This window comes from Pongo abelii, chromosome 20 (assembly GCF_028885655.2).
Source record: "Pongo abelii isolate AG06213 chromosome 20, NHGRI_mPonAbe1-v2.0_pri, whole genome shotgun sequence".
NCBI lineage: Eukaryota > Metazoa > Chordata > Mammalia > Primates > Hominidae > Pongo > Pongo abelii.
The window spans coordinates 64,282,906-64,309,565 of NC_072005.2; the positions used below are offsets into that span (position 1 = coordinate 64,282,906).

Consider the following 26,660-nt stretch of genomic DNA (forward strand, 5'->3'; position numbering starts at 1 on the left):
GCCTGTAGTCCTAGCTACTTGGGAGGCTTAGGTGGGAGGATTGCTTGAACCCGGGAGGCGGAGACTGCAGTGAGCCAAGATTGCGCCAGTATACTCCAGCCTGGGTGACAGAGCAGGACTCCCATCTCGGGAAAAAAAAAAAAAATTGTGTAATTATAGGAACTTTGGAAACATTGTTACTCAACTGATATACATAAGGTATTTATTTTGTAAATTATTTGCAATATTAGAATTTCTGTCAGTTTACAGTATTTCTCTGCTGTTATTCTGACCTTAACACATTGAAAGAGTTCTTAATTTTGCTTTGCCATCCCTTACGCATACTTAATTTTTGTTATTTTGCCAAATTCCAGTTATCTTTACAAGATCATTTTTTTTTTTAAAAGAGCTAACCAGACAATCAAATTTGCCCTTGTTATTCCCACTTCCTATATAGCTTGTCTGCCAAACTCTTTATGCCATTATTCTCATCAGTCTCATTCTCAGGGGTTTCTCTGAGCAAATCCATATAAAAGTGGAACTATATGACATTTCCTGCCCCATTCTCATGCATTTTTAATAGGTAAATTTACCATTTTAAATAGTTTTAAAATTATCTTCACTGTGTGTGCTTTGGATTTAATCCTTACTAATGATTAAGATGCTCTAAGAATCAATGTAAAACTCATTTTAAAGCCAGCAGCATAATTTTGTGAGATATGCCTGAGTATTCAAAAATCCTAACAAGTCAAAAATATTAATTAAAATCAATGTTTAATCTTTCCAATTAAATACTTCCATTCCATAAACTTCAGAACCAAAGTTAGATACCAACAAGAGACTGAAGATAAATACAGTGTCAATAGTATCAAGGGACTAGCCCATATACTTGAAAATCTTATTAATCATCAATAAAGTATCCCACCATAAACAAAATACACAATAAAAAGTCAAGATACAAATAAAGACAGGCCAATATATGAGTAGACCATTGACAGAAGAGGAAAAACAAAAGGCAATGAAAAGATATGAACTAATGTTCAAATGTATTTCAATATGAGAAATACCAGATATATTCTATATCATTTTAAACTTCTAAAATAAGAAAAACTGGAAAGCTGGGTAATTCTAAATATTGTCTGGGACACAGTGATACAGAAACACTTTTGTCCATCGTATGGGAGAGGAAAGGGCAATGTATAACATAATTCCAGTTACATACTAGATCACCGTATGACCTAGCCATTCAGCTGCAAGGTACATTTCTCATGTATGTCCATAAGTTTATTTGGAACATAATACTGATGACCTTATTTTTAAGGTTGAATCAAGCTGATGGTGATATATTTCATAGCAGGAAAATGGAGGAAATACATGTCCATAATCAGGATTTGAATCAAGGATGAAAGCTTCATGATGTAAAATATTACATGGCAGTTAAAAACAATTGGCTAGAGGTAAGCCCATGAAATATAGGATAGAAATACAATATTTTGCTGTAGTTTGAGTGAAAAAGAAAAAAAAAAAAAGAATTGTGAGGTCTACAATAAAACATAATTTAAAAATAATACCACAAAAACTCCAAAGAAAAAAAACCAAAACAACCCAGACACTTCTTACTAGAACAGATGTTCCATGCTTCTCTCTCGGCTTCTGGTAGCCCCATGTGTTCCTTGGCTTGAAGATGTTCTTCCTGTGTCTTCACATCGTCTTCCCTCCGTACATCTGCTTCTGTGACCAAATTTCCCATTTTTATAAGGACACAGTCATAGTCAATTAGGAACTAACCTAATGGATTAACTAACATGATTACCTGAGGTTCTGAGGGTGACGACTCCAACATCTTTTTTGGAGACACAAACACTTAACATTGCCCTATGAATTTCTGCAGTTCTTCAAAGGGCAGAATGAATAATAACCACAGTAATTTCAAGATAAACAGGCTTCCATTGTGAGATGGCTTGTTTAAAGAAACTATGAATTCCCTACACTCTTCTGATCACTCTGTCGTTCACATTCATTTTAGAATTTCTCTTCCAAATCACTTCTGGTGCTTTCTTTTCTGCTTCTTTCATTTCCTTCAATATTCTAGTTCTATTATGTTTTTATTCCGTCAGCAATTTCTTAAATTTCTCTTTTCAACCTTAAGCGGTTTTTCTGAAATTATAAAATTTACTGTGAACATTTCAAACATTTCCACATGTGCATGAAGTTAAAGTGAATGTTCACTGACACTCCCCTCTGCCCCCATCCCTTCCCGCCCTCTACACCCAAGGAGCAAATACCATTTAACTGGGTGAGGATCCTTCCAGACACGTTTTTTGTCTACTTACAAACATTAAGATTTCTAATTCATCTTTCATGACCGACTTGCTGAGTTAATTTACCGTCCACATTTCCTCTGAGATTTACTAACTGAAGTACACCAACTGTGAATGGTCATAACTAGTCCCACCCCCACAATCATTTCTCACAGATTAATCACAAGAGCATAGTGCTTTTTATCTAATTTGTTCATTAAATGTAACAAAGTTACAATAACAAACATGAACATGAAAACATTTTACCTCCGCCAGGCGCTGTGGCTCATGCCTGTAATCGCAGCACTTCGGGAGGCTGAGAAGGGTGGACTACCTGAAGTCAGGAATTCAAGGCCGCCTGGCCAACATGGTGAAACCCCGTCTCTAATAAAAATACAAAAAAACTAGCCGGGCATGGTGGTGGGCGCCTATAATCCCAGCTACTCGGGAGGCTGAGGCAGGAGAATCCCTTGAACTCGGGAGGCAGAGGTTGCAGTGAGCTCAGATGGCGCCACTGCACTCCAGCCTGGGCAACAAGAGTGAAACTCTGTCTCAAAAACAAAACAAAAACCATGTTTTACCTCAATCATAAACTATTTGTGGAAAACATACAAAAGTTCACAACTTTTACTGTAAGTTCAAAACTTCTACTGACTTAAAAATGGGTGCTAAACAGGTTTAGGTCAATATATTGCACCTGTTCTCATGTGTTCTTCCTATACTAGACAGTAAGTTCCTTCCCTGCTCAAGGGCAGGACCCATAGCCCAGCCATCCACTGCATCCCACTCTTCCAAGTATGACCACAACAGTGAGTGGCCATGGAGCTAAATGACAGGTGTCTCATGAGATTCTTGCCTATCACAGCAGCAAGTTCATAGTAGATCCTTGTACCAAACACTTAAGTGAAGACTGTACGGAAAGAGCTGGAAGCTAAGAAAAACCCTAGGGTGTCCTTTATCCCATGGAAAACATCACTCCTGCTTTGGGACAAACTGGGGCCTAGGTCCTCAGGCCTGGAAAGAACCCTTTGACAGCCAATATGTTTCTAGAGGGATTTCTCCAACTCTCTTGAACCCAGGGCCTTAGGGACAAGTACAGCCACAGCTACAATACATGCAGCCTTCCAGAGAGAGGATGCAGGAGGGTGGGGGTCCTCAAGAGTCAACTCTCCTTCCCACAGGAGAGGAAACTGTGCACTCTGTCCTGAAAAAACAAAAACAGAGAACTCTTAACTCACCAAGAATTATATTTATAATATGTGCAAAAGGACCACAGTAAAAGGTACATGCCCACTATGAAAACATGAAATATATATGCAGTGCTTTAAAAGGTTGTGAGGAAAGCTCAAAGTGAGAAAATGATAATTTTTTATTTTTCACACAATACATGTTTTAACCTAAGATTATCTCATGTAGCTTGAAAACTAAAAGAAAATCTCACAAAAGGAATTTCAAATTACCAGATGCAGGCTAAGTACAGTGGCTCACACCTGTAATCCCAGCTTTTTGGCAAGCTGAGGTGGGTGGATCACCTGAGGTCAGGAGTTCGATACCAGCCTGGGCAACATGGCAAAACGCTGTCTCTACTAAAAATACAAAAATTATCTGGGCATGGTAGTACATGCCTGTAATCCCAGCTTCTTGGGAAACTGAGGCAGGAGAATCGCTTGAACCCGGGAGGCAGAGGTTGCAGTGAGCCAAGATCGCACCCCTGCACTCCAGCCTAGGCAACAGAGTAAGAATCCATCTCAAAACACAACAAAACTAATTACCATATTCAGTGCTAGCACCAAGGGACTAAGGTCATGGTGGTTAACTACAAAACTCACGTAAACCTGCACACGTATATCCTGATTCACCTGTTAAAATGCTAGGCACTTTATTTTGTAGCAAAACTTCACGCAAATGTTTACAAGATCAGACAATGAGATTCCTCTCCATGTTGTTTTCTTGGGTTTACTGGGTTTACCATGGATTCATCTTAGTTGTGTGTTTTATTTTGCCTGTTTTAGCTATAATTCAATCCCTAGAAAAATGCTGAGGGGGACCTAAAAATACCCCTCTACATAGGATTAAAGAATCTGATAAACACCAGAAAGAATTAGGACTCACCTGAGAAGGCCAAGCAAGTACAAAGATCACTATGTTGCCAGAGAAAATAAAGACAACAAACAAATAGAATGGAATCAGGAAAATGTGAGAGTGCTGAGCATTTGAAACCATATTAGGCTAGGTGTGGTGGCTCACACCTGTAATCCCAACACTTTAGGAGGCTGAGCAGGATGATGACTTGAGTCTAGCAGTTTGAGACAAATCTGGGGAACACAGCAAGACCTCATCTATACAAAAAAATTTAAGGCTGGGTGCGGTGACTCACACCTGTAATCCCAGCACTTTGGGAGGCCAAGGCAGGTGGATCACTTGAAGCCAGGAGTTCCAGACCAGCCCAGCCAACATGGTAAAACCTTGTGTCTACTAAAATTACAAAAATTAGCCAGGCGTAGTGGTGTATGCCTGTATCCCAAGCTACTCAGAAACTTGAGGCAAGAGGACCATTTGAGCCCAGGAGTTCGAGGTTACAGGGAGCTATGATCATGCCACTGCACCCTAGCCTGGGTGACAGAGCAAGTCCCTGTCTCTTAAAAAATAATGAGTTTATTAATAAAAATCAAAGCCTTAAACAGTCTTATGTAGTGCACATTTTAATGTGGCCATCCGTACATGGGTTCTTCTCACCCTAGATATAAAAAAGAAGTGTCACATGAAGATGTTCTCAGTATTCTAATTTCTTGTAAATTCAAGAAGCTCGGGGGGAGGGGGGAGGGATAGCATTAGGAGATATACCTAATGCTAAATGACGAGTTAATGGGTACAGCACACCAACATGGCACATGTATACATATGTAACAAACCTGCACATTGTGCACATGTACCCTAAAACTTAAAGTATAATAATAAAATTTAAAAAAAAAAGAATCTCATGACACAAGCCTTCATATTTCTCACAAAGAATTACTCTCCTCATGGATATCCTCCCAGAGATGTCTGGATCAAAGGCAGCTTCCAAGAAATGTCTGAAGAGCTGCCCTCACTGTCCAACTCTGACAAAGGATGGCAGTGAATGTATGTAAAAAAAAAAAAAAAAAGGAATAAAACCCCTTTACCTCTCAAACATTCCCCTACCAAAAAATAAAACTGATCTTACAGGGAAGTCTGTAAGGACAAAAAGCAAGAAGATACCTGTGACTGAAGGTTTTCATAAGTTCATAGAGAAAATCCCAAGGTGGGTCAAATTCCAGCATGGCTCTTTATAGGACAAGTAAGTGACGATCTGGTCACAGAAAGTTTTCTCACATCAATGACAATTATGTAGTAACTTTTCATTATGATTCTCAGATAGTAAGATTTTTCCTCTGGCCAAAGACTGTCCTTAATAGTTATATTTGGAATGTCTCTCTCCAGCATGAGTTCTCTGATGTTGATGGAATGCCTTCCACATTTCCCCCTGGTATGAATCCTTCTGCAATGAGTGAGAACTGAGTGGTGACTGAAGGGATCCTTACATTCACTGTATTCACAGGGCTTCTCTCCAAAGTGACTGCTCATGTGTTAGTTAAGAAAGAGCTGACAAAAAAAGTGAAAAGTTTCCTGACATTCTTTGCACTCGAAGGACTTCTTCCTCTATTTTGGGTCCCATTATAAATGATAAAATAATAACAGTGGGTAAAGGCCTTGCTGTATTCATTGCAATAATAGGGTTCTCATGTATGGACCCTTTGGTGCTGCAGAAGGTGTGACCTGCGTTTGAAGGCCTTCCCACACTCGATACACTTGTAGGGCATCTCCCCAGTGTGGATGACAGAGTGCTGAATGAGGTACGTGCTCCGGTGAAAGGCTTTCCCACACTGGGTGCATTCATAGGGCTTCTCCCCAGTGTGAATCCGTTGGTGCTGTATGAGTTCTGAGCTGCATCTGAAGGCCTTTCCACACGCCATGCAATCATAGGGCTTCTCTCCAGTGTGGATGATGTAGTGTTGAATTAGGTGGGCTCTATTGCTAAAGGCTTTCTCACATTCTTTGCACTCAAAGGGTTTTTCTCCAGTGTGGGTCCTATTATGGCGAATAAAAGTAGACCGGTGGGTGAAGGCCTTTCGACACTGACTGCACTCATAGGGTTTCTCTCCAGTGTGGATTGGATGGTGCTGCATGAGGTACGACCTGCGTTTGAAGGCCTTCCCACACTCAAGGCACTTGTATGGTTTCTCCCCAGTGTGGATGAGGTAGTGCCGAATGAGAGTTGAGCTCTGGCTAAAGGCTTTCCCACACGCATTGCATTCATAGGGTTTCATTCCAGTGTGAACCCTCTGATGTCGAACGAGATACCACTTCCTGTTAAAACCTTTCCCACACTGCTTGCATTTGTAGGGGTTTGTCCCTGCATGAATCAAGGCGTCTTTCCCTGGTTGCTGTGAGTCACATTCATGGAGAACATCTGCTGATAACCACTCTTGTAATGCCCTGGAGTGCAGACCATCATCTGTCCCCAAACCTTCACCTTCAAGGCTCACTTTCCCACGATGGGTCTCCTTGTGGAGGTCTGTCTCTGGTGTCACTTTACCTTTCTGCATTTCCAAAAGCCCTTCCTCATCCCTAGCTCTCCCCAACCTCGAATCACTTGAGGTTAAAGATTCCAGAGTCAGGCTTCCCCGGAGAAAGGCCCGCTCAGATAAGACTGGCAGGTAAGTGGTTGGCTCTCTGGTATGAACTTGTGCTCTGTCACCTGAAGGGCATCAACAAAGGAGGGGTCTTTTAGTGATAAAATATAGAAAAACACAAAATAACCACTTCAGTAGGAAAATGAAGATGAAAATAGTGCCTATGATACTTGCTGCATTTTTACATCTCTAACCCAGGTTACCAAATACTGCTTAAGGTCCTTGTATCCTTGACACCATTAAAGGGAAAATCTGGAGGGCAGGCTGGACCAGGGGACAGAGGATCTGGAGTAAAGACATTCCTCTTTACAGTTCAGAGTAAAGAAGAGATAATAGACTTTTGATGACATTGTCTGAAGGGCATTTGCTTGAAGAATTGAACGCTTACATCCATCTGACAAGGGATTAATAACCAAAATATATAAGGAGCTTAAACAACTCTATAGGAAAAAATCTAATAATCTGATTTAAAAATGGGCAAAAGATCTGAATAGGCACTTCTCAAAAGAATACATACAAATGGCAAACAGGTATATGAAAAGCTGCTCAATATAATTGACCATCAAAGAAATGCAAATCAAAACTACAATAAGGTATCATCTCATCCTAGTCAAAATGGCTTTTGTCCAAAAGACAGGCAGTAACAAATGGTGGCAAAGATGTGGAAAAAAGGGAACCCTCATACACTGTTGGTGGGAATTTCAATTAGTACAACTACCATGGAGAACAATTTGGAGGTTCCTCAAAAAACTAAAAATAGAGCCACCATATGATCCAGCAATCCCAGTGGGGGTATATACCCAAAAGAAAAAAAAAATCAGTACATCAAAGAGAGATCTGCACTCCCATGTTTACTGCAGTACTAGGCACAATAGCCAAGATTTGGAAACAATTTAAGGGTCCATCAACAATGAATGGACAAAGAAAATGTGGTGTGTATACACAATGGGGTACTATTTGGCCATAAAAAAGGAGATCCTATCATTTGCAACAACATGGATGGAACTAAAAATCAAAACAACTGAACTCATGGAGAGAGAGTAGAAAGATGGTTACTAGAAACTGGGAATGGCAGTAGAGTGGAGGAGGGATGAAGTGAGGATGGTTAATGGGTACCAAAATAAAGTTAGAAAAGAATGAATAAGACCTAGTATTTGACAGCACAACCGGGTGGCTCTAGTCAACAATAATTTATTGTATACTTTAAAATAACTAAGGGTATAACTGGATTGTTTGTAACACAAAGAAGGGATAAATGCTTGAGGTGACAGATACTTCCTTTACCTTGATGTGATTATTATGCATTGTATGCCTATATTAAAATATCTTATGTAACCCAAATATGTGTACACCTATGTACCCACATAAATTAAAAATTAGCCAGGTGTGGTGGTGCATGCCTGTAATCCCAGCTACTCGGGAGGCTGAGGCAGCAGAATCGCTTGAACCCGGGAGGCGGAGGTTCCGGTGAGCCGAGATTGCGCCATTGCACTCCAGCCTGGGCAACAAGAGTGAAACTCTGTCTCAAAAAAGAAAAAGAAAAAGAAAAAGAACTGAAGTCTTCTGGTGCTGAGAGTTTAGGGAAGTTGCACCTAACGAGACTGGAAAGAAAAAGAGATCATGGAAGGCTTTCTAGAGGAGATGTCCCATAAGCTGAGTCCTAAAAGATAAGCCAGAGTCATTTAGAGAGAGGAAGTGGGCAATGGGTTGAAGGTGAGGAAGTAAAAACGGGTAGATTCACCCTTTGGGCACCAGATGCCTGTTGAAACCAATATAAAAGGGTGATTAGACTTGGAGGAAGAAAATGAAGATTCCAGCACAAAAGGGATGGACACACAGGAACAAATGGTACAAAATGCCTAGTGTAGTAAGATCTGACAAGTTTCTGCTGTGTCAGAAGGCACAATGCATGGCAGACAAGAGGGTACCGGAGACAGAATGACTCAATTCAAATCCTGCCTGTGTCAAGTGGATTGATACTGGAGGATGACTTTCTCCACCAGGTCTCCAATTCCTCAACTAAGAGACTAGGAGACTCAATTTCTCAGGCTGTCATGAGGTTAAATGAGAAAATGCACAGTTCTTGATGCAGCACAAGTGTTCATTAAATTGTGGGACATTACCCTTATTATTATTTTCATTGCTGTGCTGGGCAATTTGGGTAATGGCAGTGACAAGAGCAACTTCAGTGCTGTGATCTGAGGAACCTAGCAGCTGTGCTTCATAAAGTGGCCAACATCGCATGCTTAGAAGACCCGAGTGCAGCACCAGTCTCATACCTGGAATGGTGGGGATGGGAAATGGTGCAGCTACTCTGGAAAAATATTTGGAGGTTTGACTTAAAACTGAGCACAGATCTGTCTCTTGACTCCACCAGTTGTCTCATGGGTGTATATGCAACAGAAATGAGTGTTTATATGCACTAAATATTATGGAAAATAGTATTCATAGCAGCATTCTTCATAATCTCCAAACAAGGCAAAAAATACAAATGCCAACCAATAGGAGAGTGAAGAAACAGATCCTGATGTTTTCACACAATTTTATGGTACACAGCATACAGGATAAACCCAGCTCATGGACACAATGATGGTGAAAAGAAGAAATACACAAAAGAGAAAATGCTTTGGGGCTCCAATTATGCCCATTCACAACCAATTAAAAACTAGTCCCTAGGGAGAGAGTCTAAACAGTGGCTCCCACTGCAGGAGGAGCTATTGACAAAGACAGGGTGACAGAAACTGCCGAGGTGCTGGAAATATTGTAAATCTTGACCTAGATGAAGAATTCAATTTGCAGAAATGCAAAAATTTAAGCTGAGCCCTTCAAATTTGTACTTATTATTGTATACATAAGATTTTTTTTAGTTTGAGAAATTTTAAACAAAAAAAAATTACAGTCAAGTGTAAACATCTCTTCCAAACATGAGACAACTCCAAGAAGCTTGGCTTTACAAGTGGGGTCAACACAAGTTACAGGGTATTGTAGGTGAAAAAGCATTTTGTCTGTTTTCCCCAAGTGTAAGCAATTTGAGTACACTTTTTTTTTTTTAACTTATATTCACTTTCTGGTTTTGTATTGTGCACACTTTTTATTTGAATATAGATAAGTTGAAGGTACAGACAAAGCAGAGAATTTTTTTTAAAAAAGCAAGTTCCCTGAGAACACAGCAGGTATGATGCAGGCACTGGCAAAGACACTGACCATGACTAGAGGTAAGATCTCCTCCATAGAGGACAAGAGAAGCCAAGTATGAGACCGTGCAGATGAATCTTTAAGAACATTAAATACGCATCCTATTTTTAACATGAAATTAATTATATACTGAAACATCAGCTGCTGGTGAAGTGGTGAAAATCTGAAACACATCCAAGTGGCTGCAGGAGCCGGTGCAGGGACAAGAGCTGCCCAGGGGAATGGGGCAGATGTGGGGAGACCTGTTAGGAGCCTCTGGTATGGCCCAGTCAAAAGATGACGAGAGCCTGTACTAGGGTGTTGGTGAAGGAGCCAAGGAAAGCAGTGGAGGTGATGGACTTAGGAGATATGGATCATTTAAAATGAGCAGGACTAGGGATGAATGGATGCTGCATTTGATGAAGTTAGGCGGAGTCCGGGAGCTATGTGGTGTGTTTCCAGCCTTCTAACCTGCTTGGATGGTAAGACATTCCCTGAACTGAGTGTCTTTTTAGGCATCAGGAGCTAAAGGTGCCTCTGAGACACTTAAGTGGAGATGTGGGATTGAGGGAATGGGAAGGTAGGTATTTGGAACACAGGGTTGCAGATGGGGCTGGCCAAGAAGCCCAAGGGGAGAGCCCATGACTCAGTGGTGATACAAATCCACAAGGCAAATGGCTCCAGCTACACTCATCAGCACAGATGAGTGCCCTAGGCAGAGAAGGCCAATTGTCACCTTGGTGTTTCTCAGGGCAAGAGGGGCAGGAAGATATGGGGCAAAGGACTGCTTCTGAGTCTCTGATGGTCTAACTGGAGGATGGATGAGTGGATGGAGAGGGTGGAAAAGAGTGGGATTCACAGCATAATGCAGACAGTAATATCAAGGGGAGGAAAGTCCCCTTTCTCTTGAGTCCAGAAAGAAATGTATGACATTACATTTATGATGATTAAAACCGTTCATGCATAATACTAACTAGCTGACATTTGTTGATCCTATGGACCAGGAACTGAACTAAGCAGTGTCATACATCCTCTAACAACTCAATGACACAGAAATTATATCACTCTGATTTTTTTGAGTAGAGGAGCCTGAGGTGATGTAAACCAAACCCATTAATTCTTTTCCATGGACACATAGCCAAATCACATTTGTCAGTCCTGAGCATCTGGGTGTGGCTAAATGCCTGGTTCTTGTCAAGACTATGTGGTTGTCAAGTATGTGTACAACTGGGTATGACTTCTCACCTTCTTCTTGTTCCCCTTCTACCAGCTGGATTGAGCCAGAGCAACCATAAAGATTCCTGTTCACAGCAAAAGGTACCTGTGTCTCTGAATAATTGTGCGGCTCAGTGCTCACCTGATGATGGACACTATACCCCAACGTGAGTCAGAAACAACCAGGCCCCCAGCAGGCCACAATGAGCAGTTTCACCCAGAAATTCAGAGGCAGTGGCGCCCTCACATTCTGAAGACTGCCATGACTCCACCTGACCAGCTGGTGGCTGCTTACCTGCACAGGTAGGGTGTGAGAGGCCTCTCTTCACTGTCCACAGCTCCTGCCCATGCTCTAGCAGGTGTACCAACTCTGGTTTGGGAACCCGATGCCCTGTTGATAGCAAAAGAAATAGAATAGGGGTAATTTAATGAGAAAACGAAAGTCTCTCCATCCTGCCTAGGACTTCATGACAGGGGCCAGACATGAATGAAGCTGCTCCCAAAGTAAGCAAAATGCTGATGTGAGCCCTGAAAATCAAAAGCATTGCTCTGAGTGAACTGTGTTCCCCATAAAAGTCGTACGTTGAAGCCCTAACACCCAACGTGACTGTATTTGGAGACAGGATCTTTAGAAGGTAATTAAAATTAAATGAGGCCACAAGGGTGGAGCCTTAATCTGATAAAATTATGGCCTTATAAAAACAGGAGGAAAGGGAGAGAGATCTCTCCTGTCCCTCCACCTTGTAAGAACACAGCAAGGCAGCCATCTGCAAGCCAGGAAGAGAGGTCTCAATAGGAATCAAACCTGCCAACACCTTGATCTTGGACTTCCCAGCCTCCAGAAGCTGGGAAGTTTAAGAAAATAAACTCTCGTTGTTTAAACCACCCAATCCATGACATTTTATTATGGCAGCCAAGGAGATAAAGACAGGCACAAATCCCACTGTTGGGCTACAACTGCCATGGAGGGTAGTGCTATCTGTCTAAACAACACCCACTGCCCATGACCTCCGTCTATGGAAGCCAACATTGTTCAGGCACACAACACTTTGACAGCCATGGGACACTGCAAAGGTGAGCTGCTTCCTCCAGAAGCCATTTTCTTTCTTTCTTTCTTTTTTTGAAACAGAGTCTCACTCTGTTGCCCAGGTTGGAGTGCAGTGCTCGGCTCACTGCAACCTCCGCCTCCCAGGTTCAAGGGATTCTCGTGCCTCAGCCACCCGAGTAGCAGGGATTACAGGCATGCAAAACCATGCCTGGCTAATTTTTGTATTTTTAATAGAGACTGGGTTTCACAATGTTGGTCAGGCTGGTCTTGAGTGCCTGGCCTCAAGTGATCCTCCTGCCTCAGCCTCCCAAGGTGCCACTGTACCCGGCCCCAGGAGGCATTTTCTAACAAATCTAAATCATTGCTTCTCAAACACCTCATGGTTTCAGAACCACTTGGGGATGCCCGATTCCAACCTCAAACCAAATGAAACAAGATTTCTTCGTGTGAGACCTCAGCATCAGTACTTCCAAAATGTGCCCCCCAAAATTCTGGTGCCCAGATGGGGCTGAAAACCACTGGCTGAGGCTGGACATGGTGGCTCATGCTGTAATCCCAGCACTATAGGAGGCCGAGGCAGGAGGATCACTTGAGGCCAGGAGTTCGAAACCAGCCTGGTCAACATGGTGAAACCCCATCTCTACCAAAAACATACAAAATTAGTCGGGTATGGTGGTGTGCGCCTATGGTCCTAGCTACTCAAGGGGATGAGGCTGGGAAGATTGCTTGAGCCTAGGAAGCAGAGGTTGCAGTGACCTGAGATCATGCCACTGCACTTCAGCCTGAATGACAGAGCGAGACTCCATCTCAAAAAAAAAAAAAAAGGAAAAGAAAAACCACTGGATGACACAAATTGGTAATGCAAGAGTCTTCATTAGGCAGGTGACCAAAGCTGGATTCTCATTGTGAAAAGAAAGCATTTATTCCAGGGTGGGAGGAGGGATTGAACATGGGGGCCTGCTGCCCCAGTCAAGGCTGCAGCACCCAGCATCCCTATGAAGAGCCAGCCTGAGGACAATTAGATGCCTGAACCAAGAAGAAAGAACAGAGAACTGGGACATCCTTGATGGCATCACTGCGCTGCGGCACTGAACAAGCCTGGAGCCAACCACACCTCAGGCTTCTCATCAGGCTGGAGCCAACCACACCTCAGGCTTCTCATCAGGCGAGTTAGTGAATTTCCTTCCAGGTGAAGCCAGTTTGATCTGGTTTTCTGTTATATGCAGCCAAATGCTTTCCACTAGATGTGGTGAGTAAAAGACAGGAGGATTCTGTATAGAAGACCAATAACTGAGGTACAAGAATCCACAGAAATATCAACTGGCAGATTCTGAACCATAGCCCAGGATTCCTTCAGACATGTCACAGTAAGGTCCACCAATGTGTGCTACATGCCTGGCTTTGAGTTCTGGGACAGGGCTGTGGGAAAGGTGAATCAGATGATCCTTTGGCTCTCCCAAGAGCTGAGCTCCCTGTCACTTTTCACACGCTGGTTCCTCCACCTGGAACACTGTTACCCTCTTCCACCTCCTTCTATCCAGCTAACTCCTACTCAGCTTTCAGGTCTCAGCTCCACTGTCACTTCCTGAGATGCCCTCTTTGGAACCCACAATAGGTTATAGGAATAAATATGCTTATTTATTCCTAAATTCCCCTCATTTTTCTTTCTAGAACTTATTTCAATTGTCATCTATGGATTGACGTCTACCTTCCCAACTGAACTCAGAGTGTGCCATCATTTCTAATAACTTCTTTATCCTGACACACTTTTGTTAAATATTGTATTCTAAAAGGGAACCTTGTTTTGCTCTGGTAAGTGAGAAAGTCAATTTCACTTCCTACAAATAGAAGTCTGCAATCACAACACAACAAAATCAAAACAATGCCACTGAGTCCCAGCAAGTCCATGTACATTTCTCAGGGCTGAGTTGGAGGTTGTCCCCTCTGTTAAAAAAAGAAATGAACTGCACTGGGGGAGTGAAAGGAAAATGAAAGATTCAGCGCTAATCTGAGACTTTTTTTTTTTTTTTGAGATGGAGTCTTGCTCAAGTCACCCAAGCTAGAGTGCACTGGCACAATGTTGGCTCACTGCAACCTCTGCCTCCCAGGTTCAAGCGATTCTCCTGCCTCAAACTCCCGAGTAGCTGGGATTACAGGCACGCACCACCGCGCCCAGCTAATTTGTGTATTTTTAGTACAGACGGGGTTTCACCATCTTGGTCAGGTTGGTATTGAACTCCTGACCTCGTGATCCACTCGCCTCGGCCTCCCAAAGTGCTGGAATTACAGGTGTGAGCCACCGCACCCAGCTAATGAGACTTTTATGACAACAATTAGCATGCTGGACACAGAAAGTAAAAGGAATGGCTTTATCAGGGTATCGACCCATGCCATTTGAGGACATTCCTGTATACCCTCTAAAAACACCTCCTGGATCAACAGAGCACGGATATCCAGCATCAGAAAATGACTAATGACCATGCAGGCACCTAGATGCCTTTTTACAGAGATTGTATTGCTTAGAAAGATATCCGAGGGGCACTGAGGACAAATGTCTTCTGAGGGGCTGACTGACTCGCCCCCTTCTCTAAGAACAGCCCATCACCCATGGCCCCTGCTTAACAGGGCTGTGGCCACAGCTGACCCCACCAGGATGGCCAATCAGCTTCCTTCTTATGCAATCTGGATTAAGGACCTCAGAATGGGCTGAGCACTGGAGTGAGGGTTTGTGTTAAAAGGACATTTTCTACCCCAACAATCTCTGATGCAGACAAAGTGAGACCAGTCAGGAAGAGGTGGGACCAGAAAAGTCTGTCAAGAGAAAGGTGGGCAGTTCCAGTGACCTTTTTGCCTGGCCAAGAATCAGGGTTAGGGTCCTCCTCAGGGATGAGAGGTGAGCCATTACCTAGTGAAACCAGGAGCCCACAGGTCTCCAGCATCACCTCTCGGTACAGGGTCCTCTGGGCCAGGTCCAGCTGTCTCCACTCCTCCCGGGTAAAAGTCACAGCCACATCCTTGAAGGTCACCAACATCTGGAAAGTCAAACAGAAGTAATGCTATTGGCCTTATGTTGTCGGATAGGATCAGAACCTGTCACTCAGTCTCTAGTCAATGTGCAGAGAGATCCAGGTCTGAATCAACTAGGTCTCCTTTGGGCTGACTTCCGTGCAGGACTCAAAAGGGAGGCAGATACTGCCTTCTGACATAATGCAATTGTGCCTGAGAGTAAAGCCTTCTGACCTCTTCAAGGAAAACTACAAACCACTGCTCAAGGAAATAAAAGAGGATACAAACAAATGGAAGAACATTCCATGCTCATGGGTAGGAAGAATCAATATCATGAAAATGGCCATCCTTCTCAAGGTAATTTACAGATTCAATGCCATCCCCATCAAGTTACCAATGACTTTCTTCACAGAATTGGAAAAAACTACTTTAAAGTTCATATGGAACCAAAAAAGAGCCCGCATCGCCAAGTCAATCCTAAGCCAAAAGAACAAAGCTGGAGGCATCACACTACCTGACTTCAAACTATACTACAAGGCTACAGTAACCAAAACAGCATGGTACTGGTACCAAAACAGAGATATAGATCAATGGAACAGAACGGAGCCCTCAGAAATAATGCTACATATCTACAACTATCTGATCTTTGACAAACCTGAGAAAAACAAGAAATGGGGAAAGGATTCCCTATTTAATAAATGGTGCTGGGAAAACTGGCTAGTCATATGTAGAAAGCTGAAACTGGATCCCTTCCTTACACCTTATACAAAAATCAATTCAAGATGGATTAAAGACTTAAATGTTAGACCTAAAACCATAAAAACCCTAGAAGAAAACCTAGGCATTACCATTCAGGACATAGGCATGGGCAAGGACTTCATGTCTAAAACACCAAAAGCAATGGCAACAAAAGCCAAAATTGACAAATGGGATCTAATTAAACTAAAGAGCTTCTGCACAGCAAAGGAAACTACCATCAGAGTGAACAGGCAACCTACAAAATGGGAGAAAATTTTTGCAACCTACTCATCTGACAAAGGGCTAATATCCAGAATCTACAATGAACTCCAACAAATTTACAAGAAAAAAACAAACAACCCCATCAAAAAGTGGGCAAAGGACATGAACAGACACTTCTCAAAAGACATTTATGCAGCCAAAAAACACATGAAAAAATGCTCACCATCACTGGCCATCAGAGAAATGCAAATCAAAACCACAATGAGATACCATCTCACACCAGTTAGAATGGCAATCATTAAAAAGTCAGGAAACAACAGGTGCTGGAGAGGATGTGGAGAAATAGGAACACTTTTACACTGTTGGTGGGACTGTAAACTAGTTCAACCCTTGTGGAAGTCAGTGTGGCGATTCCTCAGGGATCTAGAACTAGAAATTCCATTTGACCCAGCCATCCCATTACTGGGTATATACCCAAAGGACTATAAATCATGCTGCTGTAAAGACACATGCACACGTATGTTTATTGCAGCATTATTCACAATAGCAAAGACTTGGAACCAACCCAAATGTCCAACAATGATAGACTGGATTAAGAAAATGTGGCACATATACACCATGGAATACTATGCAGCCATAAAAAATGATGAGTTCATGTCCTTTGTAGGGACATGGATGAAATTGGAAATCATCATTCTCAGTAAACTATCGCAAGAACAAAAAACCAAACACTGCATATTCTCACTCATAGGTGGGAATTGAACAATGAGAACACATGGTCACAGGAAGGGGAACATCACACTTCGGGGACTGTTGTGGGGTGGGGGAGGGGGGAGGGATAGCATTGGGAGATATACCTAATGCTAGATGACGAGTTGGTGGGTGCAGCGCACCAGCATGGCACATGTATACATATGTAACTTACCTGCACGTTGCACACATGTACCATAGAACCTAAAGTATAATAATAATAATAAAAAAAAAAAAAAAAGAAAAGCCTTCTATGGGGAAGCTGTTGAAGATGACACAAACAATGGCAACCCCACGAGGACTATGGGAAGCAGACAGTAAGTGCTCTGGCATATTAAAAGAATGGAGGAAAATGACTGATACTAATCCAATCATGATAACAGCAACAGCAGCAGCTAAGTGTGGGGGAAAGAAAGATAGATCAGACTGTTACTGTGTCTATGTAGAAAAAGGAAGACATAAGAAACTCCATTTTGATCTGTACTAAGAAAAATTTTTCTGCCTTGAGATGCTGTTAATCTGTAACCCTAGCCCCAACCCTGTGCTCGCAGAAACGTGCTGTATTGACTCAAGGTTTAAGGGATTTAGGGCTGTGCAGGATGTGCTTTGTTAAAAATGTGTTTGCAGGCAGTATGCTTGGTAAAAGTCATTGCCATTCTCCAGTCTCGAGTACCCAGGGACACAATGCACTGCAGAAGGCCACAGGGACCTCTGCCCAAGAAAGCCTGGGTATTGTCCAAGGTTTCCCCCCACTAAGACAGCCTGAGATATGGCCTCATGGGAAGGGAAAGACCTTACAGTGCCCCAGCCCGACACCCATAGAGGGTCTATGCTGACGAGGATTCGTGAAAGAGGAAGGCCTCTTTGCAGTTGAGATAAGAGGAAAGCATCTGTCTCCTGCTCGTCCCTGGGAATGGAATGTCTTGGTGTAAAACCCGATCGTACATTCTATTTACTGATAGGAGAAAACCGCCTTATGGCTGGAGGAGGTAAGATATGCTGGCGGCAATACTGCTCTTCACTGCACTGAGACATCTGGATAAAGTCAAACATAAATCTGGCCTATGTGCACATCAACGCACAGCACCTTTCCTTAAACTTATTTATGATACGGAGTCCTTTGCTCACATGTTTTCCTGCTGACCCTCTCCCCACTCATTACCCTATAGTCTTGCCACATTCCCCTCACCGAGATGGTAGAGATAGTGATCAATAAATACTGAGGGAACTCAGAGACTGGTGCTGGTGTGGGTCCTCCGTATGCTGAGCGCCAGTCCCCTGGGCCCACTTTTATTCCTCTATACTTTGTCTCTGTGTCTTTATTTCTTTTCTTAGTCTCTCATCTCCACCTTGCGAGAAATACCCACAGGTGTGGAGGGGCAGGCACCCTTCACTAAGTCCTCTGGTCCTCACTGTGTCCCTGCCAGGCTAAGGCTTCCTTAGCCATGGTAAAGCAAATAAAGGCCTGACTTAAATCAGGCCTCCTGAATCTGACACTTGCCAGCTATGTGACTATGACAATGTCACATGATCTCCCTAAGGTTCGATTTCCGAATCAACACAATAACTACTCACATCTCAGCAGGCAGCTCTAAGAACAAAACAGAAAATGTTCACTTAGGCAATCAGTGGAGTGCCTAGCACATGTAAGTGCCTGATGTGTTTGGGAACTTTATTAATCCCCTGACAGGCCCAGAGGTAAATGTCGTTATCACTTTCATTTCACAGTCAGCAAAGGCTCAGGGAGCTTTAGAAATCACGCACAGCCTCACATTTAAAAAGCAAAAGCAGCATTTGAGCACCACTGAAACACCTCACCAAGCTGCCAGAGAGCAGGCAGTTGGGAGTGAGGGGTGCTTTTAGCTAGAGCCAGCACTGCCAGGATGGGTGTGGAGCTGCAGCCCCACAGAGACCTCAGAACAATGTTCCAGACGAAGAGAAGTGCAAGGGCAAAGGCTGAAAATGGGAAAGAGCTTGGCAAGCTCAGGACTCCCTGGATGAATGCAGTGAGAAAGGGGACAATGGAAGAGGAGAAAGAAGATGTGGTCAAAAGGGCAGACCAAGCACAGCCTTGCAGAACATGCTGGTAGGAGGGGGTGGATTTATTGGAAATGTGATGAGAGTCCCTATAAGAGAGGCCTATTCAATCATCAACCATTTATTAAGTACAATAAATGTACTTAAGCCTGGCTGTTCTGGGTCTTGAGAGAGGGAAGCAACAGGCACTCACATTCCAGGGTTGGAAAAAGATCCTAAACAGGCAACTAAATAAATGAGTAAGGCAATGTCACATGGCCTTAAAGATTCACATGACAAGAAAACAGAGCAAGGAGACCAAAGAGACTCTGGTCAGCTTTAAACGGTGCAACAGACGAGACCTCTTTAAGCAGCAGACACCAGAGGGAGTCAGAAATAAAGCAAAGGAGGGAGAGGTGGATGAGAAATTAACAACTACGACAGGAGCTGACAGTAATCTGGGCTATCATGAAAGTAATCAGGGTGACTGCTAGAGAGTAACCCTGGGCCTCATGTGTTATCTCCAAATGGACACTACATCCTGCATACCATCACCACTGAACATTTTAATGGACTCGTTTTTCACCTGTAACTAAATGTCTTAAACAGGAAAATATACTGTTAGTTGCAACCCAGCGTCCCTTGCCCTAAACTGAAAGACAAATTCCTCAGCCTGCACTACCACCTTTTCTTCCCTGGCATAGCAGCAACCGCAAAAACGCTCCTCCCACCTGTTTCAGCCGCTGCCCTTCGTTTTGTAGAGACAGGAGGCCAAGGAGGCCAGAGGGTCAGCCTCCTGCTGGGGTTGAGTCTCCAAACCCAGCACAGGCCCAGGGAGCATCTCCGGAAACAACATCCTGAGCGACGTCCCTGGACCGTGCTGTGCACTGGGACGGACACACACACATCACCCAGGGAGCCGTTCAAGCTTCCTCAACCCAGGGGGGAAAGGAGTAAATATTTCTACTTTCCGCGCGCAAAAATGAAGGACGAGGACAGTAACGGGACTTGTTCAACGTCGCAGGCCCGGGAAAGGACACGGCTGGAAGCCAGGAGGAGGACTGCGGTCGCTCCTCTCACCTGTGAGGGGTTCCAGGACCCTAAAAGCCCTATTTCATACCCCAACGCCGCGCACCCCAGAAACGGGGACGCTCCCCACGCCACCGCGGGCCTGCATTCCGGATCCGGGACCGCGCGACCCCCTTCTAGGCCTCTGAGAAGCAACGGCAGAGACTGCACTGAGGACTACCCCGAAACGCCGTCCTCTCGCTCGCGGGCCCGGGACGCTGAGGCCGGGTGGCCGCGGGAAGCCGAGCCAGTCTGCTCACCTGCGGTGCGTCCTTCGTCTCCGCCATCCGACCGTTGGCAGGACGAGGCCGCGTGGGACAGCTCCCACGGGCTCAAAACCCTACCCCGGGTCCTACAACGGTGCGGAAGTGAGACCCAGTCGCCCTACCATCCTTCCCAGCACAGTTCTGAGACTGCGAACCAACACGACCCACCACAAACGTCCATGCCAGCGAGGCCGGAAGTCCCGCCCCTGTGTCGCGGCCGCCTGCCACGCCTTTTCCTGTGACGACATTGGTCCGGCGCACGCGCCGGCCCACTGCCTTCTAGGTAATGTAGTCTTGTCCCGTAACAGGCCAGGCTTGCCTCCTTTTCCTTTTTTATTGTGCACACCATGATTCTGTATATCTCAGATGATCTTAGTGGAGCAAGTGTACACACTGGATTGTAAATTTTTAAAACTTCCTATTATTCGGATGCCTCAACGTCCCTACAAGCAGGCTGTGAGCACTTGCCCAGGCACCCAGGTAAACGAGTTTGATAAAGGGGGCCCTGCCACGAGGTTCCCTGCTTGCCTCCTCTGACCAAGTGACATTCCCATGTACCAGTAAAATCTTACGCCTGGTTACTGCGTCCTCCTCCACCCTGACGCCAGGCACTGTCCCTGGGACTGGCGTCGATCTGGATCCCCGCTTCCCGCGTGGAGCCACTCCCGGGACGTGCTCATGGGGTTCCCTCTGTGGGACGTCTGCCTCCTCTGCGTGGACTGGTGTTGCCCAGGGCTCAGGAAGGTCTCGAGGGGCCGTGAGTCCCCGCCCGCTTCCGGAGTCCAGCTTCTTGACACCATCGTGAGAAAGAATTCAGGGATGAGTAAAAATGAAGCCAAAGGCAAGAAGATTTATTGGGAAGAAATAGTACACATTTTTGAGAAGAGTGTACTTTTCCCAAGAGAAGAGGGAAGTGCGGACGTACGAGGGAGAGCGGGTCATGCACAATGCAGTTTGGGTTTCTAATTTTATGGGCTCTTCTAATTAGGGGGTGGAATAATCGTGAGGTTTTTCTAGGAAAAGGTGGGAATTTCTTAGAATTGGGGTGCCAACCATTTTTATACTAAATGTGGGCGTGCTTGGATTGGCCTGGCACTGGTGGGTGTGTGATTTAATGTGGCAATGAGTGTATAATTAGGTCTGGGGTAGGAAATGGGTCAAATTTAGCGTCATGGGGCAGCCTAGCCCCGGTCCTGTTTGTTAAGGTCTCATCAGCCCAGTCTCCTTGTTGGGGTAGCTAATTTTAACAGCTTGATGTTTTCCCCCTTCTCCTGTGACCACACAGCATTCCTATTTTGTGGGTGTTTCTTTAATTAGAGAGTGGAATAATTATTAGGTATTCTGGAAAAGGAGGGAAATTCAGGGACCTACCTGGTTACCGCCCCCTTTCTCTCTTATTTGGGTTTGCCCAGAAGAGTCATGGACATGTCATCCTGACTGGGATTTTGGCCATTCTCTCTCTTATTTTGGGTTTTCTGTTATCCTATGGTTTCTTTGCCTAGTTCTTGTTTTTATTTGTTGTTTGAATTTTTCCATCCTCCTGCAACCACCCAGTGCTATTCCTATATCACTGTGAGTACAAACACCCTTTAACCTTATAGGCTTCTTGAAGTATAATTCCCAAGACCATGTTGCAGTGGTCCTTAAAGAACCAATAAGGCAGAGATAAACAAACATATTCCAAATTTTGTTCTCAGGAGTAAACCTTACTCAATTGTTAAAGGCTGTAGCTAGCTCAAAAGGAGTTTCCTTGACTCTGAAAAACAAAACAAGGATCAGCAATGTTCCAAGCAAAAGTCAAAAAGATTATTTAAGTTTTTCTATTAGTTCAGCCTATTCTGTTAACTCTTGTTCTGCTTGATATTTATGAACATTTTAGCTTTTCATGAGTCCTGTATGTTTTTCAGTTATCAGAAACCTGCATTTAGGAATACCTGTTAAAGTATTCCTACATCAGATTATGAACCATATTTTGAAGAGGATTAAAACAAGACAACAATTATCTGTAAATGACAAAATGTCCAGGGTGGTTAGTCAAAAACATGATTGACAAAATTTGGTTATCTCTGTGGTTTACAATAACTTAACATAACAACCTTAATTGTGGTTGATAGCATATATTTTCACATTAGAATTTTCTAAATCCCATGCAGTTTTGGAACACATATTAATAGTATTTGCTGAAATATAACCTGAAGAAGATTAGACATCATTTTGGCAATCCCATGTAACAAAACATGTCAAATAATCCTGCTTGCCTCTTTTCTGGATGCCCCAGGGACCCTCTGTAGCATCCAAAAGCTAGGTGTCAGGAAACACAATTGATTTGTGGAAGCCTGTTAAATATGTTAACAGGCTTAAAATATTTGATGTTATGTACTAGAATTCCAGATTACTATAAATTATTTATTTTGCCAAAATGATGACTCAAAAATTTGAAAAAGCAAAAACCTTTCATTAGCCTTTACTATTACATGAAAATTGTGTTCAAGAGAGAGAAAGCCAAATTTCACCCTTACATTAGTGTACAATTAATGTCAACCACAATTCTTAATGAAACCTTATAGGCAATTCTATCCAATCTTAACCAGTTTGACAATGAGGTGAGATTTTCACAAATCTTTTATAACCCTTTACAAATTTTGCTAAAGAGTAGATTCGTGCATTGAGTTCTTTGTTGTGCTTTTATTTCAATGCTCAATTTACAGAAAACCATATAATACCCTTTTGAATTTAGTCAATATGTTCACACAGAGTTTCCTTTGCAAGATTAATTCTTACAGTTTTTTCCCCAGTTTGCTTAAACCTTCAGTTGTATTTTATCTACTTTAAGACAATTCTTTATCCCTAGGCAAAATGTACATTGCCATGCCTTCTTATAATTTTTTACGAAAAACACATTTTACTGTTTTTACACACATTGCATGTAAATCTCTTCAGTAGTCTCAATTACGTGTCATAATGGTAACTCTTAGCAATTTTTTTTTTTAAATGGAATCTTGCTCCGTCATGCAAGCTGGAGTGCGGTAGCACAATCTTGGTTCACTGCAACCACCACCTCCCAGGTTCAAGCGATTCTCCTGCCTCAGCCTCCCAAGTAGCTGGGACTACAGGCACATGGCCACCATGCCAGGCTAATTTTTTGTATTGTCAGTAGAGATGAGGTTTCACCGCATTAGCCAGAATGGTCTCAATCTCCTGACCTCGTGATCTGTCCGCCTCAGCTTCCCAAAGTGCTAGGATTACATGTGTGAGCCACCATGTCTGGCCCTACCTCTTAGCAATTTTTAACTTTAATGTAAAACCTGGTAAGTTGTTTTAATTATTTGCTGGTTGCAGATAAAGTTTAACTCCTTCCAGAATAAGTTAGGGGCATGGTTACTTCCATATGTTCCCAGACTTTACCCATTGTGAAGCAGGCAAGTTGAACAGTTCTAAAGGCCAAAGGAGCAGTACAACCTTAAAACATTTAGCAAACCTAGTATCTGACCTGCATAATTTAGACCACATATTTACATCTTGAGTACATTTGTATTTTGCCAATAATCCCTAAGACTGTTTTATTTTTAAAGATTAAAGTCACATGAACTAAGAGAAATTATAATTTTTACTATTCTTTCAAAAAATATTTGATCGGCCAGGTGCGGTGGCTCACGCCTGTAATCCCAACACTTTGGGAGGCTGAGGTGGGTGGATCATAATGTCAGGATATTGAGACCATCTTGGCCAACATGGTGAAACCCGATCTCTACTAAAATACAAAAATTTAGCCAGGCATGGTGGCACATGCCTGTAATCCCAGCTACTTGGGAGGCTGAGGCAGAGCAATTGCTTAAACCTGGGAGGCGGAAGTTGCAGTGAGCCAAGATCGCACTACTGCACTCCAGCCTGGTGACAGAGCAAGACTCCGTCTGGGGAAAAAAAATTTTTTTTTATCTAAGTGCTTATAGGCCAATCAATTACAGCTCTTTTTTATAGACATCACACAACACATATATGACTACACAGACAGACAGAAGAAGATCCAGCAGCTCAGGGTGGAGCCCTTTAAGAATAAGTCTACAAAAGCATGTAGTTTCTGGGGCCTAAAAAACAGGCATAGCTTGAAGGCAAAAACAGATTTTGAGAGGGATTTATCCATCTCTAATTCTTGGGGTTCCATGAGGAAAACAGAGATTTCCCCCAAATTGAGTCTGTGGCACCTTGTCTGTTTTCTCAAAGAGTCCAAGGCCACCAAAAGTCATCCTTGAGCCTTTCATGCATGCACCAAGATTGGCAAGACAGAGTGGAGAAAAGTAATTCAGTTGACTGAGATACAAACCTTTTCCAGAAAACCAAGATGTAAGAAGATAAAAACATAAAGGGGTTTCAAGTACACCTATAACTTGAGTATCCACTTTTAATTAAGCTGAGTGCTCTTTCAGAAAATTCTTCTTTATTAATTAAAACTTTACAGATAATATAAACAATGATCCTTATCTTTTTTTAACTGGTTTGCATCACTCTTTGTTCACAATCATGTTCAGGTTCTCCAGTTTACTTTTGGGGAAAGTGGCTGGGTTCAGGCAAGGACAGGTTTTTAACTGGACTATAGATCCCTCTAACAGCAATTGTCTGTTAGCCAGAGACTCCCCTTAGGGGATAGCAGTCCTGCTATATTATGTGGGGTCTAAACAGTTATTTTCCAGCTGGGCGCGGTGGCTCATGCCTGTAATCCCAGCACTTTGGGAGGCCGAGGTGGGTGGATCACAAAGTCAAGAGATCAAGACTATCCTGGTCAACATGGTGAAACCCCATCTCTACTAAAAATACAAAAATTAGCAGGGCGTGGTGGTGCACACCTGTAGTGCCAGCTACTCAGGAGGCTGAGGCAGAAGAATTGCTTGAACCCAGGAGGCAGAGGTTGCAATGAGCCGAGATCACACCATTGCACTCCAGCCTGGTGACAGAGCGAGACTCTGTCTCAAACAAACAAACAAAAACAAACAAACAAGCAGTTATTTCCCATTATTAACTTGGTGGCCTCTGGCACGAGCAAACCACCACTGCAACTTCTTGGAGGAAGGCTGGCCATCCTTTAACCACCAAGTCAAGTTCCTTGCTTAGGTAACCCACTGGCTGTTGAGCTGGACCTTGAGCCTTTGTTAAAATTCCCTGGGCCGTTTCCTTTCTTTCTGATACATACAGATTAAATGCCTTCCCTATGAGAAGACTGAGGGCTGGTGTTTTAAGTAATGCTTGTTTTAACTGGTTAAGGCTTTTGAGTTTTAAGATTCCAAGTGTTAGTTGCTTGAGTTTCTTTTATGAGGTGGTATAAAGGGCAAGGTATTTCACCATATCCAGGTACCCACAGTCTGCAAAATTCAGTAATGCCTAAGAATCCCCTTAACTGTTAAAGGAAATGGGCTTAATCCTTTCCTTACCTGGTGCTCTCATCCCTTCTGATAAGCCTAGACCTAGGAACTTTACTGAAGTCTGACAGAGCTGAGCTTTAGATTTTGAAGTCCTATATCCCCTTTCAGCCAAGAAATTGAAGAGCGCCTCAGTGCTTTCCTGTTACTTCCTCGGTTGGAGCACAGAGGAAAGTGTCATTTATATACTTCAAAGTTTAAACTTGAGGGAGAGAAAAATTAGAAAAACATTTGGACAGGGCCTGTTTCAGCAACTTCCTTTTGATATCAGGGGGTGCCTAAGTAATAAACCTGCTCTTTATTGAAGTGGGAGACAGGGAGGTGTGTTTCACTAAGGCCTCTCTCAGCCTTTCCATAACGGCTGAGGGATTTTCATCTAATTTTTGATTTAACAAGGATTGTTTAGAGTAATTAAGAGGTTTGGTTTTGTTTTTTGCTAGCCTTTTAATATGAACATCAGAAAGCGTATTCCACTCATCTATGCGATAACTAGTCTCCACTTAGGGTTTTCAAGGGGCACTGTTTATCTTCTTATTGGGAATGGGAATCCTGTCTCTTTTTTACGCTCTTTCCCCTTTTGACTGGGTTTCTTTTTTGACTGGCTATAGGATACATGCTGTTTGTTTCTGAATCTCTCTGCTGCCTTAGGGCTGCCTGTTTCTCAGCAGCAGTTAGAGTTTGGCTTAGGAGTAATATAACATCTCCCCATGGAAGATCAAACATTTGGGTTAGATTTTAGAAAGCTTTTATGT

General features: G+C 43.2%; 1 protein-coding gene across 4 annotated transcripts; it reads right to left on the reverse strand.

Annotated features, from left to right (window-relative positions):
- Positions 1 to 736: 736 nt before the first annotated feature.
- ZNF550 (zinc finger protein 550) lies at positions 737 to 20,711 on the reverse strand. Of its 4 annotated transcripts, XM_063720350.1 has the most exons (7): positions 20,492 to 20,701; positions 15,337 to 15,463; positions 11,679 to 11,774; positions 5,520 to 7,059; positions 2,547 to 3,483; positions 1,793 to 2,136; positions 737 to 1,710 (listed from the first exon to the last, which is right to left on the reverse strand). In XM_063720350.1, the coding sequence occupies exons 1-4, from the start codon at positions 20,516 to 20,518 to the stop codon at positions 6,041 to 6,043; spliced, it is 1,269 nt and encodes a 422-aa protein (XP_063576420.1). In that variant the 5' UTR covers positions 20,519 to 20,701; the 3' UTR covers positions 737 to 1,710; positions 1,793 to 2,136; positions 2,547 to 3,483; positions 5,520 to 6,040. The 4 variants fall into 4 exon arrangements, with proteins under 4 accessions (XP_063576420.1, XP_063576421.1, XP_054397208.1 ...); XM_063720351.1 differs by lacking the exon at positions 2,547 to 3,483; XM_054541233.2 differs by having other exon boundaries at positions 737 to 2,136.
- Between the last annotated feature and the right edge of the window lie 5,949 nt (positions 20,712 to 26,660).